General features: G+C 43.6%; 2 protein-coding genes across 2 annotated transcripts; one reads left to right on the top strand and one right to left on the bottom strand.

Annotated features, from left to right (window-relative positions):
• Positions 1 to 6,048: 6,048 nt before the first annotated feature.
• Positions 6,049 to 7,764, bottom strand: nono (non-POU domain containing, octamer-binding). Its single transcript, XM_056281353.1, has one exon. It carries the CDS (start codon positions 7,626 to 7,628, stop codon positions 6,291 to 6,293), a length of 1,338 nt encoding a protein of 445 aa, XP_056137328.1. The 5' UTR covers positions 7,629 to 7,764; the 3' UTR covers positions 6,049 to 6,290.
• A 209-nt stretch (positions 7,765 to 7,973) lies between these two features.
• On the top strand, positions 7,974 to 14,903 carry pold2 (polymerase (DNA directed), delta 2, regulatory subunit). Its single transcript, XM_056282777.1, has 11 exons — positions 7,974 to 8,097; positions 8,351 to 8,578; positions 8,706 to 8,827; positions 8,984 to 9,107; positions 9,233 to 9,347; positions 9,448 to 9,646; positions 11,852 to 11,932; positions 13,599 to 13,756; positions 13,833 to 13,960; positions 14,036 to 14,137; positions 14,730 to 14,903. The coding sequence occupies exons 2-11, from the start codon at positions 8,353 to 8,355 to the stop codon at positions 14,888 to 14,890; spliced, it is 1,416 nt and encodes a 471-aa protein (XP_056138752.1). The 5' UTR covers positions 7,974 to 8,097; positions 8,351 to 8,352; the 3' UTR covers positions 14,891 to 14,903.
• The last annotated feature ends 935 nt before the right edge of the window (positions 14,904 to 15,838 follow it).

Here is a 15,838-nt window from a genome sequence, read left to right as displayed (position 1 = left end):
GTTGGCTCTGCTCTCTCCCCTGCTGTCTGTCCCAGCTTTGAGGCGTAGGGGTAGGCATCACGACACGGCTGGCACCCCCGCTCCTGTGACATCACACCTGTCTTATCTGGCCTGATGTTGCGTTTACCAATCAAAACTCCCTACAATCAATTCCTCTGTCTGATCATTAACAGTGCAGAGTGGTGATGATGGCGTTGCGAGGGAGAGACAAAGAAACTGGGCTAAAGGAGATTTCAAAATAACAAACTCCAGCCCTCATTCCATTCTCCGGCTTAACACCTCATCGCCGTAGACCCTCGGGAATATTTATAACGGCAGCGCCAATTTCCATTTTTTTTCTATCCATGTTAATCTGATTGACTTCACCTTCGGCAGTACATGGCATTACAGTGTTGATGTGCTCTCGTCATTCAATGTAAACACATCTTTGAGAGGGGTGACAGGTTTGGCACATTGTTTTTTGTGGTTCAGTTTCTCGGTTAGCGCCTCTAGCAGGTGCTCCTCCGTGTGCTACCCCACGCATTTGTAAAACCGCTCACAGCCGACAGCCAGCAATTCTTGCCGCAGTATTGGTTAATCAAATGCATACCAAATGTGCACTGCTAAGCCATGGGTGGATTACCGAATGGGCCTACTAGGCCCAGGCCCCAGGGGCCCAAGGGCTCAGGGGGCCCCTAAGCCAGAGCCTCTGCGTGAATCTTTGAATTTCTTGTTGCATAGTCAGAGAGCGTAGTCATTCATGTCAATAACAGAGCCCCAAAAGCCCTACGGCAAAACTGAGGGAAACCGCAGGTGAATGTATGTCTTAGTTAATATGCTGTTGGCGTTAACTGTGTGTACGTGTGCTGTAAATCCTGTTGAGGTACAGGTGAACTTAGTTATTGTGCTGTTGACTGCAAGTCAGGGTTAGGTGTTCCCGCCCTGCCGGGTGGGCGGGCTTTTACACGTCCGTGCCCAGGGGCTCATTGCCTATGAGCAAAGCATAGGCCATTCTTCAAGAACCTTATCAGAGCATATGGAATGTGTACGTATAACTCGGGCTGCATGAACCTTACACAATCGTGTGAATGAGTCGAGGGATCGCTTTCTCGTTTGCAGGCCATCTGCTTTATGCTGGTTGAAGATAGGGGAGAATGGCTAGCCCTTTGGATCAGAAACCCGTGGCGTGAACGTTCAAGTCCTTGACATACTTAACCCTGATTATTTTATCCCATTGTAATTATGTAGTCATGATAAAGGCATAAGCAGAGACATCCATCTCAGGACCCCTCACATCTTGCAGGCACATCATTTGGAGTGAAATAAAACTCTATTGACATTTGATTATAATTTCATTTCATTATTATTTTTTCCACTCAGGGTAATGCACAGCTCCAGACAGAAGCAAGCAGTTCATGATCAGACACAACTCAAGTTACACATTCATTTACACATAATAATTTTCTGATAAGGGAAATTCACTTATTACTCATTACTCCAAGGTGTGCAAATGATGTAGCACAAAAGTGTTTGCTATAGGTTCAAGTTATAAGTTATGACATATCTTCCTGTTTGAATGGTAAATGGCAGTGTTTGTATATCTTAATAATGCTTTTGGCACGAAAAGTCTACGTACACAAATTAAACCCAGATAGTGGCTTTAGGACAGTAGCAGTTGTTAAGTCATGGTCTGTATGAAAAGAGTGGTTATTTCCTTGATGGCATCCTTCAATATGAGATTAACGGTTTGATTACTATTGCCCAAATCTGTTATCGCTTCTTCAAGGTCGTTCCCGAGGTGAACAGACAACCGAAGTTCTGTTGTTGTGTCATGGCGATCTCGCAAGCATCAAGGCCAAGTTACTTAAGTATAGTGTGTGTGTGTGTGTGTGTGTGTGTGTGTGTGTGTGTGTGTGTGTGTGTGTGTGTGTGTAATAACCACAGATGGTCAAGAAGACAGGTAGAAGGGATCCCCCAGATCGGGTCATGCTTCCTGCAGAGTTACAGGGGATAACAGTTCACCCCACCACATTAAGAGTGGCGGTAAAGCAGACACAGTTTGCCATAAAGTGCACCTCGTACCGGAAGTGGCACATGCTGGAGCACAGCCTGCAGATTTAAAATGTAAAATCATGGATATCATTGTACCATCGATGATATCGATACCATGATATCGATCCATCGATAGCACGGAAAATTGATCATTTAAACGTGTGACGTGACAAATTATGTGGGGACGGAATTGACACCATTCACACAATTTTGATGCAAAATTGCCTCAACATTTTTTATTTTATTTTACCCCGTCAGTCTTTAGAGAAACAACGTATTTACTGATATTCTGTTTATTCATGTATCATTTAACTGTTTTCACGGTTTAATCTGCAATAGGACCTTGAGCTGGGCATGGTGCACCGTGGCTGGCGTTCATGGTTTTATGGGGGCATGTCGTCACACATGCTTGATACTGCGCCCATTCATTTTATTTCATATATTTATTGACAAACACGATATAAAGACATACAAACAAACGAACAAAAAAACGTTACTCTGAAGAGCATTGTTCAAATGAGTTATGACCAACCTTATTTACCTTAACTGATTTTTCACACTGTAATATTTGTCTTTAATTTCGTTTAGACGTTATCTTCTTACTTGTTCGTTCATATTTTAAGGCAATTTGAGATCTGGCATTCACTGAGTTATATGAGTTTTCTTTCTTCCTGAGCCTTGATGTCAGGGGGACGTTTGGAATTACGTGCTAATTTAAAAAAAGGATTAATGGATACACAAACTTAAAAAAAACAAAAAAAAAAAACAGCAGTGTAGAGTTGGATATCGCTGTTGGGTGGGGGGGGGGGGTAGGTAGGTTTATAGCCTTGGAGCTGTAATAGCCCGGCCTCGTGTCTGCACGAATCAAATCACACACGAAAAGTATTCCCAAAAAAGAAATGAAAGAAAGGAAATGAAAGCCACAGTTTCACGTGCAAACATTCCCAGATCCTCTGTGAATAGCACACATGGCCATGGGAACTCTGGTTAATGGCCACGGTCATTTCCATATGAAACTGATAGTTGTTTTCGGTCGTTATGCAACGGTATCGTTTGTAAGGGTGGGGATCCCTGCAGTCAGCTGAGACTGAGGAGGTCAACTCAGATGAGTGATTCACGGTTCTCTCTTACCTGCACTACCGCGCATGCGTCAAGACATCCTAGCGCCGGCCAGATACTCTCACAAACCTCCCTCTGCGCATCCTCGTGGTTTCTACTTGAGAACAGGTGTCCTTTCTTTTAAGACGTTGTATCAATTGACCAAGAATAAATGGTCAAACGGTGCCAATATTAAAACACGAATAATCAAACGCCGCCTCACACAGCTGGGTAGCTCAGTAGGTAAGAACCGAAGAAGAAGTCGGTAGGAGAAAAAAAGAATAAGAACGCCCCCCCCCGTCACCCCGGAGGTCCGTGGGGGGGGGGGGGCTCGACTCGGGCCCCGGTTGGGTCGAGTCTCCATACTGTGTGGTTCAGACTGCTAATGCTATGCAAGCAAACGCACGTCTCAGGTGTTCGTCTGCTAAATGAAATTGTAATCGTACTCGCTCCTAAAACGATTGCCAATCCCCGTGTAAACAGTTAAAAAGCACCCTCTCTCTCTCTAAATAAACATAAAGGGGGAAAGGTCTTTCTAAGCACATTTCAACAAGTTGACCGTCATCAAAGGGAGAGCAGCCATTATATTATGCAAGCGTGCCAACACTGCACAGTAATGAGGCCCTGCCGAACACACGTTTCGCCCCGTGCGACTAACAAGCGCCACGCAGATGCCCTCCAAATAGAAATTAGCCGCACTGATTGAACAACGCTACTGTCCTATACCAGGTCAGTGTTTTAGTTTGTGTGGTCTTAACATATTTCTAACATATTTTAGATGATAAAACGTGTGTTTTCAGAACCAATACCGCGACCTCGCCATTAATATTTCAGGTCACACACACACACACACACACACGCACGCACACACAGCTGTTATTGATAAAAAATGAAACGTCCTAATAATACCCACATAAAATGATGTGGGGGAAAAAAACAAAGACACAACCGGTCGCTAAAACTGCTGCATCATTCTGCGCAACGTTACAGCCGATTTCCTTAAACCAGTACCTGCCGTTCAAAACACCGAGTTTGGCCCACGGCAGACACCATACCACACCACACTTCTGATCTGAAATCCAGACAGCGATCCACTTCGGGCCCCCATCTTCTGATCGAGCCCTTATCTATCCTTATTTATGGATCCCTTACTCGGCAATCTGCCCGAGCAGGTGATAATCTCCACGGGCCACATGGACAGCATGGCATGGGAAGGGCCTGCCTGGGAAAAACTGTCTGATCAGATATCAAATCTACCTGTTATGAAGATAGGAGGGTACCTTGACTATCTTCAAAGACCACCGAGGTCTTGCTGGTGTTGGCAAGGGTAAAAATGACCCAACATGATATCGGGTGGCCTTATCCATATTTATGAAGTTAAAACAGTGATGTTGATTTGGCAAGAGAGACAAAACATGTCCTTCAGGCCGTTTCTCGCATCACAAAAGAAAAACAGTCCACACACACTTGTGTGCTCTGCTCCTAGAGGGGTTTTTATTAACACATTACCAAGATCAGTGTTTCAGTTCACCAACCTGGATCCTTAGCAGATGGATGATCTTTTTGGTTAACTTATACGTACATAAATCAGTGTGCACACGCACCCTGTTTCTCTGTATGCATTTTTTTCATTAGTGCTGCACTATAGCCATGTTAGCTGGTTGTAAATGCTCTATAGACCACTGCAATGTTCTTTCCGATTAAACCTAATCTCAAAGTATCCCTGTTCTAACACACAAATCAAATTTGAGCGATTAATTTTTATCGCTCAAATTTTGAAACTGAATACTTGCACTTGTCCTGTGCTTCCACAAATTTTGAAAATGCAGCTTAGCTTTTTGCAGGGCACACTGACAACCACATTTGCAGGAAACAAGGGCCTATGTATCCTATGCACAAACAAAACCTTAAATAATTAAACAAATCCGATATTTACTATATATTCCCTTAATTAGAAACAGGACTTACTGTGCAATATAGCAATCTGAACCCTGACAGGACACTAGATGAAGTTTCTTTGTGAAACTATCATAGTTGAGTACACGACAAACCCCTGGCATGGACTGTTGATGACATCTGGGTAAAATGGAGTTGCAAATACATTTTATACTTATGATGATGGACACTGCCGAGGTTTCCGTGAGAGGGTGTTCGAATGCCTAAGAAAATAAGAGCAGGGCAGTTTAAACAATAGGAGGCCTGTACTCAGTTCAGTACATTGATTTTTTTTTCTGTGATTAATTCACTCAACACTACTTAAATTGTCTTGATGTTGTGTATCAACCAGGTTGAAACACACGTTTGTCAAAGATCTGGTTACAATACCACTACGGCAGAAACCCTTACAAAATGACTAGCTTAAGGTAAACTGCAATGATCAGATCGCTGCAAATGTTGTACATTACAACAATACCATTGTTCATCTTAAAGCTTTTTTCAAGAGGTAAAGACTTTAGAATAAGACGGCCCATTTCCTTAGTGAAATCAATCACAGTTTGCCGTCATCTCCTCCTTTGCCATCTAGTCTGCTTCCGCCCTGTGAGTTAGTTAGGATGGATCTATTCATACTGAATCATTTCTTTAGTCACTCTGCAGCTATGCAGGTGTGTCATTGTCCCCGATGTCCCTTAAGCAAATCTGTGAATACATGAATGACTGCACTGATTTATCAATTTTCACTGAGAACACCATCTCCTAACAATTCTTTTGCAGCCCTTAAAGATTCAGACTACACTACAGATCAAAATCACACTCGCTTACATAAGTTTTCATAAATACCTGGTTGTTTAAATAAATACCTGGTTGGCTTTTATGTTTATCCTTAATACACAGCCTCATAAACTGGTGCATCACACCACTCAGTGGTTTTATGTACGAGTTAAGGTGCATTTTACTCAGAATGAAATAGCTTTTTTGAGCATCAACAATTTATTCAGGAAAGCTGACATATGCATGACAAAGACTTATTCCTATGAAAAGTACATCAATTTAAGAAATTAAGTAGACATGGTTATTTTTTGTGATTTTGAAGTTATACTACACAAATCTTGCTCAAAAGTACAAAACAAAAAGAAAAAAAAAACATGCATCATTTATCAAAGTTGAGGAGTTAGGTTCACTATCTGAACTTTAAAATACAGGAAAGAAAACTGGATCCATCATTAAAATCTGCGTTGCTTATTGGGCCCATAATCACCAGCACCTGGAAGACCTCTGGCGAAATTTCCCTGGCCTCCACCACCAGGCATGTTGTTGTTCCCCGGCCCTGGCATCAGGGGTGCATTCTCAGTGGACATACCTGGAGCTCCACCAGCCCCCGGATTCCCACCCATTGAGTTTCTGTTCATGGGCATGCCATGCCCTCCCATATGCATCCTCATATCTTGCTCCCTATTTTCCGAGAAATTACTCCGAAATCCCTCCTGCTGCCTCTTCATCATTTCTTCATTGCGCATCCTCATGTCTTCTTCTCTCCGACGACGTTCCTCCTCCTGACGGAGTTCTGCTTGCTTCCTCTTCTGTACCTCTTGGCTATGGAGCTCCTCCATCCTGCGCAGCTCTTCTTGACGCCTCAGTAGATCCTGCCTCATTAGCATCACCTGATGCTCATGTCTCGCTGCCTCCATCTCTGCTTCTAGCTTTTCTTGAGCATCCTTCATGTTCCTGTCAACCATTTCATACTGCTGCTTCTCCATCTCCATCAGGGCCTTCCAGCGCATGGCATATTCGTACTCAAACGACCCTGGCTGAGCAAATCGTGGTGGCTGCTCACGCTCTTTGTGAAACTGCTGATTTTTACTGATAATCTTTTCTGGGAGTCCTTCATCGTCGTCAAACTGCTCCATAGGCTCAACTGTTATGGGTCTAGGGAACGCGGTGAGGAGAAATGCACCATCACCACATTTGTCCAAAGCCTTCCTTGCAGCTGGCTTTGACGTGTACTCCACAATTCCTTTGCCCGTGGGGCGTCCTCTATCATCCACTATGACTATGGCCCTTTCTATCTGACCGAAGCTGGAGAAGGCCTCTTCCAGGAGCTCGTTGGAAACAAACTCTGGCAAATTCTTCACAGATAAAGCCGCACCGTGTGTTGCAAAGCGCACCCGTATTTGCCTGCCCCGAAATGAGGTGTCGTCGAGTTCGGCTCGGGCAATTTCTGCAAGGATCCTCGTCTCCAGACGAATGAATCCGAAACCCCTGTCCTTGTTGATGAAAATCTCCGATGGCTTGCCGTATTTAGAGAACAGCTTCTCCACCTCCTGCTCGGTGACCCCGGTCGGTAGGTTTCCAACGAAGAGCCTGCTGCGCTGGGAGTACGCTTTCTCGCCTGGTTTCCTGAAGTTCTGCAGATCTATGGTTAAGGCCTCGTTAGGGTTTAACTGCTCGCCGTGCGCCGGGTGCTGGCCGTTGGCGTTGCTTCCTCCGGCCTTCTTCTCATCACCCGGCCCGGGATGTCGGGGAGGGCCGTGGTTCTGCTGGGGGCCTCTATTTCCTTGCATTTTTGCAAAAAAGGTGAATTCGCGGCGTCGATAGGTCACTGGATTAAAAATAATTCAGTTCCACGACGGACGACGAGCTACACACAAAGAGCTAAAAAATGGCCGCAGCTCGTGTTGTAGCGCTATTGTTAGCCTTGTTTTTTCCCCCCCACCAGGACTTCGCAAAGACCCGCTCTTGTCTGCATCTGATTGGCTAGTACTCGTTGCTTTCGTTGGTACGGTTAGGATTGGCCAATCAGAGGCAGAGTAGGGGCGTAGCGCAGGTTGTTACGACAAATCAATGGCGACCCGTCAAGCATATGACGCAATCATTGTGCGACAGGACGAGGCTGCTCAGTTGATTTCGCGGGATTTCTCGATGTTGTTACAATTTCCTGCCTCGGACGTAAGAGGTTGGATTGATAATATATATTATAGTTTATCAAGCAGGATTCTTTGCAGGATTGAAACGCGAGCACTGCATTTTAAGGTAAACTGGTCAAATCTGTGTCCGAGGGTTTTATTCGGCAGCCGTCATGCTGAGAAGCAGTTTTACAATTGCGATTTGCTTGCGAAGAATGTCATTAGTTTGGCTAGCTACGTGAAAACTAGTTACCTCCTTGGTCTTATACCAGCAAATGTAACCTCTACGCAAACCCTTATGGTAGCCAGAGAGCGTATAACATATAAGTGATGTGTTAATAATATAACGTATCCACTAATGGTATTTTTCCTCCGTCCAGCCATGTTTTCTGACTTGAGTGCGCAGAAGGATGGTTCGACTCTGTTGTGTCGGCCAGGCTCAGAGGACCAAGGGCCAGTTTTTGAAAGGATGCTGCCCACCTACACTCCCAGCATTGAACGTTTCAGACTGGGCGAGCGAAGCTTCAATCGCCAGTATGCTCATATTTATTCGATAAGACTTATGCAGATGAGACCCATTTTAACAGAAAAAGCCCAGCAGAAATGGGGTGAGTTTTGGACAAGTGCAGAAGACGCTTTCCAACCACACTGATAGTTTAGATTTTTTTTATTTATTTATCATTTTATTAATCTGTCCCATATCCCAGCATGAGTCTTTCATTCTGTGACTCACAGGGGCAGATTTACAGATTAGGAAACTATGCGATCTCGAGGCAGGGGAGCAGTGTTGCATCGTAGGAACCCTCTTCAAGCACATGGAGTTACAGCCATCCATTCTGAAGGAGATCAGTGAGGAGGTCAGCAGTGATGCTCTGCCACCACTTTTCCACCTACACTCCAAGTAGAATGAAATCAACCTTCAACACTTACCTTCACTTCTGAGTTATGATGATATACATCCCCCACTGATATTCACTCTTTCTTTTTTGTGTCTTTTGTCCTCTATTGTTCAGCATAACCTCTTGCCCCAGCCAGCACGTGCCAAATACATCAGTGAAACAGATGAGCTTATCATGGAGGATGAGCTACAGAGGATCAAGTTGGAGGGGAAAATTGACAAAGATAAATGTGTCACAGGTCAGTCTGCCCCCTCATGTCTGTAATCGTGTGAGGCTTTCATTCACTTAAATACAGCTTTGAACCTGCTCTTGCTCATTTTATTTCTCAAGTCCTCTTCTTTTTTTTTTTTTTACATGTGTCAGGTAGTGTGATTGCTATTTATGGGGCAGAGAAGAATGCTGGGAAGTTCACAGTGGAGGACTACTGCACTGCTGATCTTCCTTTGCAGACACCAAGAATTCCTCTTAGCTCCGACAGGTGTATATACACACACACACACACACACACAGTTTTCTTCAGCTTCTTTGGTTCTGATATTGAACTGGATGTGTGTTGTCCATCTGTTTTGTTTTAATAGGTTTGTGCTCCTGGCCTCAGGATTTGGTCTTGGAAGTAGTCATGCTGACAGCATGCTTGGTCTGCAGCTGTTAGTTGACATGGTAACCGGACAGTTAGGTGACCAAGGGGAGCAGAGTGGGGCGGCAAGTATCTCCAGGGTCCTGCTAGCTGGAAATCTCTTGAGCCACAGCACCCAGGACAAAGAAGCATCCACTAAGGTGATTAGCATATTAATCTCTCTGACACACACATTTACTACAAGAAATACTAGTTTAGAAGACACACGCTGGGTCCGCGGTGGTGTAGCGGTCTTAGACCGGATTCGATGAAGTAGCAATAATTGGCAACGCTGTCTTCAGGAGGGGGGTGGAGTCGGCTTGTGTTCGTCACATGAATGCGTCTCTGGGTGTGTCGGAAAAAGCAGTGGTTCGCGTGGATTCACCTTGTCACAAAAGCGGCGAGGCGTCTCCTTCGAGACTGCCGGCCGAAGAGATGCAGTTGGCGAACGCATGCAGTACGAGGGTGGGTGTTTGAACTAAAATAGGGAGCGATTGGACACTAAGTTGGGAGAAAAAGGGAAAAATCAGAAATAAATTTAGAAAAAAAAAAAGACACACGCAACATCACTGCAGAGCCATCACACCCTGGTCACAACTTGTTCCAACTCCTCCCCTCTGGCAGGCGCTACAGAGCACTGTACCCCAAAACAACCAGACAGTTTCTTCCTGTGGGCTGTCATTCAAATGAACACTTAATATTGTCAAATAAATCCAGCCATTTTGTATATACTGTACTGTACGTATACTGGTATGCTCTGTCATGTCCATCTGCCTCAGGCATATATGTAAGTAACCTGCTAACATCGATTTCAACATCTCTGATATATTCTCTGCACCATTGCACTTTATCACCTCTTATTTCACCTGCATAAGTCAATCCTTGTGTATATATCTAAAGATTTTTGTGTTGTAGTGTTATTTTATGTTAAGTACACTGGGAGCCACGAAACCAGAGTCAAATTACATGTAGTGCAAACCCACATGGCCAATAAACACGATTCTGATTCTGACCTTAACTATGGCGGATGATTAAAAATGGTCAGTCTGTGCACAGTAGGGGTGGGACGATTCACAAATCTCACCATTCGATACGTCTCACGATTCAGGGCTCATGATTTCGATTCGGTACGATACAGTGGATGCCTTGGTAAGCAAGAGACAAAACACCATTGCAGTTCTCTATTTTTCATTTATTTTAAGAATTAGGCCCAACATTTTGGCATTATCAAGGCATGTATTCAAATGTAACGCAAGTGCAGAAGTTCTAACAAAATTTTGTGCCATCTTTTCTTGTTGTGTTAACACAACTGCTTTACTTTAAAACTTTAAAAACTACTAGAATGACCAAGGTGGTCATTTTGACCATTTTGGATTATCAAAGTTTAATAACTTTCTGGAAAAAAAAAAGAGATACAGACCTGCTCCTGCCTGAATGCTCCTAAAATTGCATGTATTTGCATTAAAATGAGTTTTAGATCAATTGCAAAGAAAAAATTGTAAGATCTACCTAAAATGACCATGAGTGGTCACAATGACCGTGTGTAATTTCTGCGTCATCATGCGTGTCATGTCACTATTTATGATGTGTGTTGTTTGCGTCGTTTCCTTTGCAACATTCAGTTCTTTTACATTTCACGTTTTATAGGCCTTGATATGTTTGTTAGATTAGCAATATGTGTTTTCGATTTTGTTTTTCAGGTATTATTTCCAACATGTCTGGGTACCACTGCCGTTTCAGATGTACCATCACTACTACCAAGGCATTGCAGTATTTACAGGCGTTGGACAGCGGCGATTTAAATTGTCTGAAAAATAATATTGTAACAATGTGTGGACTCACTACCCTGTTGGCGAACAGGTTGGACCCTTTAGTTGACTACTTAACGTAGTCGCCCATGGTGAGGGAGCCTTGGGTTTGCGTCCCGGCTGCGGCGGTTCCCGGCTGCCCCCTGAATTCACTACAGTATTAAAGTTGTTAGAATGTTAATTTTGGTGTCAGTCGTTTCCTAACTAACCATACTAGCATATGCAATGTATCAATATCTCAATTGGTTATTTATCTTGACAGAATATAGAGTTTAAAAACTGGCGGTCGCCCATGGCCATTTTAGGTAGGAGTGAAATCCCGGTCGTTCTTTAATAACACAATCTCACGAAATGAGCGTCTCGAGCCGTGAAGACTGTATCGAATGATTCAGAATTCGTTCCAGTATCGTCCCACCCCTAGTGCACAGCCCCTAAAGTAAGGGTAAGGGCTTATTCTTGCACATGCTTTAGCCCCTAACATAAGGGCAAGAATACGGAACACAATGTACTTGTTCATCCAACAAATAACTACAATGATGTTTTAACCATGGTCTCCAGGCAAAGTATCTTACAAAGAAGACTCAGGCTGGTAGTGTGGAGGCCATTCGTCTGCTTGATGAGCTGCTCCTTCAGCTGGTGGTGAGTCTATGTCCCCAACACCACTGTTATGTGTGTTTTTATGCATGCTCAATAATTCAGGCTAGAAAATCAAAGAATGTTGAATCAGTTCATCTGGACACAACGTTTATAGAAAGAAATGTGTCATCACTCATCTAAGTGACCTCTTCAGTCTCAACTGACTGCAGGTATCAGAATCAGAATAAACAATACAGTGGCATAACGACCGAAAACAATGATCAGTTTCATATGCAAATTTCTGTGAGCATTAACTAGAGTTTCAATGGCCATGTGTACTATTCACAGAAGATTTGGGAATGGTTGCAATCACAGCATTGTAAGATGGCAATAGATGTACTCTAAGGCACCCCCCCCTCCGGTTCAGGGATGGTCGTTCCCTCTTCACATAGATGGTCACTTTGACTCCCTGTTCAAACTAGCATTCCTAGAATGCGGAGTCCTGGCCTCATGTGTTAGCTCTTCTGTGTTGTGCCATCCTCTTGGCCAGCGTCTGTTTGGTTTCCCCAACGTACAAGTCACAGCAATCCTCCCGGCACTTAACAGGGTACACTGTATTGCTCTGTTTGTGCTGGGGGACCCGATGCTTGGGGTGGACCAATTTCTGGCGCAGTGTGTTTTGGGGTTTGAAAGCAACTGAGATGCGATGTTTGGAAAATACGCTTCAAGGATCGGGTCCCCTGGCAAAAACAGAGTAATATAGTGTACCCTGTTAAGTGCTGGGAGGATTGCTGTGACTTGTACATCGGGGAAACCAAACAGACGCTGGCCAAGAGGATGGCACAACACAGAAGAACTAACACGTAAGGCTGGGATTCCGCAGTCTACACCCACCTACAGGCCAGTGCCCACTCTTTCAAGGATGAGGTTGTGCACATCCTTGATAAGGAGGAACGCTGGTTTGAACGGTAAGTCAAAGGCCATCTATGCGAAGGGGAAACAACCATCCCTGAACCGAAGGAGGCGGAGCTGAAAGTACATCTGTCGCCATGTTATAACGCTGTGGTTGCAGCCACTCTCAAATCCTCTGTGAATAGTACACATTGCCATTGAAACTCTGGTTAATGCTCACGGCAGTTTGCATATGAAACCGATCATTGTTTTCGGTCATTATGCCACTATTTTTTAAAAGGGTGGGGATACCTGCAGTCAGTTGAGACTGAAGAGGTCACTTAGATCTGAGTGATGAAACATTTCTCTATGAACGTTGTGTCAACATGAACTGATGCACCTTTCTCTGACACTTGTGTGTTGACCCAAACAAACTGTTTGTGATCTGAGGTAATAATCTCAAATCTCCAGACTTCCCCTGGTAATACAGAGGCTGTCCAGTTTGGTCTTAAATCTGCATTCCTAAAAGAAGCAATAGCAAGGAGTACAAGTATATGAAATTGACATTATTACCTGTTGCACTTGATTCAACTCCTTTGGATAACCATGACCTGGATGAATGAGAACATTCACAGACAGACATTATTACCGTTTTCAGGTAAAAGTACATGTTTGTAAGAGAATGGCAAGGAGAGGCAATAATGGCTTCAGAGGCAAAAGTGAGTAGAGGAAAATGGATTTTGTCAAGAGATGAGTTTCCAGTCAAAAGCAGAAACTTTAGTGACTCAATGATAGTTGATCACCAGACATATTTTAATGCAGCATGTTTCTCCTCTAGGCCTCTGTGCCAGTGGATGTTATGCCAGGCCAGTATGATCCCACCAATTACACCATTCCACAGCAGCCCCTCCACCGCTGTATGTTCCCCCTGTCCTCAGTTTATCCCACCTTGCAACTGACCACCAATCCATACCAGGCTAACCATGATGGTGTAAGGTAAGTGATACTACTCTCACTACCGTGTAGATGCTTTCCTATTGTGCAGTTTTTTTTCAATTTATATTTTTTAAAGGTTCCTTGGCACATCGGGCCAGAATATTTCTGACATCCAGAAGTACAGTAGCATGAACTCTCACCTGGATATTTTGGAGAGCACACTTCGCCTGAGACACTTGGCACCTACAGCACCTGATACATTGGGTAAGTGAGACAGCTTCATCTGTTAACCCTCACCGACTAAACCGTATAATAAAATTGTTTGTCACTTCCCATCAGGTTGCTACCCGTTTTACCAAAGAGACCCTTTCATCCTGGAAGAGTGTCCCCATGTCTACTTCAGCGGCAATGCACCTTCCTTTGAGTCCAAGCTCATCACAGGTCAGTCTGCTTCTTTGTAATCTACTACTGACTGCATGATCAATTGAAGGTGTACTATGTGAGCATTTCATAAACAATGTCTGTTTAAAGTGGACATCTGGTCTTAGTTTAACACCAAGCATAAATGAATGTATATTGTCTACCTTTACTGTCAGCCATGGGGATATGCTGCAGCTAAGTGTCTATGCTAAAACTGGCTGTTCTTCTACTGTAATTCACAATACAAGTTAGAACTAAACTGAATGCTGGAGACAAAAGCCAAATGGGAAATTAATAGATTAGAATTTCCTCTTGATACAATTTCTTGACACCTAAGAGGATTGGAGGCTACACAAAGGTAATATATCCAACCTAGTCTTTGTTTTTTTATTCTTCTGATTCAGAATTTTTATTCCTTTGAGTCAGAAAACAGCTGGCAGACATCTATCTGATTAGCAATATCTACAAAGTATTTTAAGCCAAATTTGACTTGTGCCTTTGAGTTCCTGTCATCTCCTGTACTCCTCAGATTTTTTTTTCTTTGTGTAATGACATCTAATTGTGCTACTTAGGTGTATGTTTCCTTTCTTCTATTCTTTGTTCCCTTTCCTAGGTCCCAACGGTCAGGAAGTGCGCTTGGTAACTATCCCGGAGTTCAGCAGCACCCAAACAGCATGTCTGGTTAACTTGCGCACACTTGACTGTGAGCCAGTCAGCTTCTCTGCATTCTCCACCACCGATGACGATGACAGTGAGATGAACATCAGCCACTGAGACCTTGTTTTCAAGCTCAACATCACATCTGCCTGTAATCCTACATATCCAGAGTTGTTGTTTTTCTAAAGCCTGAAGTGGAGTCATGAAGTGAACACTGCTAAGAATCTTAAAACATTTGCTGCACTGGCTATATCACCTATTCTAAGTGTATGAAAATTTATTTTATTGCCACTATAGTTATTTTTCCACATATTTTTCTGAATGTTTTTTTTTTTTTACAATCTGAAGAGGTATACCAACATAGAGGTATATTCCATAACTGATAATAAAAATCCATCCATCCATTATCTGAACCGCTTATCCTGCTGTCAGGGTCGCAGGGATGCTTGCGCCTATCCCAGCAGTCTTTGGGCGGCAGGCGGGGAGACACTGGACAGGCCACCTGGCCATCACAGGGCCGACACACATTCATACCTAGGGACAATTTAATATGGCCGATTCACCTGACCTACATGTCTTTGGACTGTGGGAGGAAACCCACGCAGACACGGGGAGAACATGCAAACTCCACACAGAGGACGACCCGGGATGACCCAAGGTTGGAATACCCCGGGGGACCTTCTTGCTGTGAGGCAACCGCGCTAACCACTGCACCACCATGCAGCCTAATCCAAGATTTTTATTATCGGTTATGGAACCTGTTGATAAAGAAGAAAGGACACATTCTATATTAACAAGCCTTTATTAAGTTCAATATAGTTTTCTTCTATCCCTGCTAGTTCTGAGGGACACGACAAGATCTCTCTCTGGATTGGCTCTTATCAACATAAGGAAAAGGCTCTCTAAACCTTTGTAATGACTTTGTTTACACCGTAAAAAAGCTTTGCTGTCACGGATGATAATAATGTAAATAATAACTCTTATAAGAACAGTGGTGCTTGTTCTTGATTTGTGAAGTAAGAAATAGATGACTGATTGTTTTGTAGTATGCAACCAGCGTACACC

Source organism: Lampris incognitus, chromosome 1, assembly GCF_029633865.1.
Source record: "Lampris incognitus isolate fLamInc1 chromosome 1, fLamInc1.hap2, whole genome shotgun sequence".
Classification (NCBI taxonomy): Eukaryota; Metazoa; Chordata; class Actinopteri; order Lampriformes; family Lampridae; genus Lampris; species Lampris incognitus.
The sequence above is the reverse complement of the archived record's forward strand: the minus strand, read 5'-3'. Positions and strand labels throughout refer to the sequence as shown.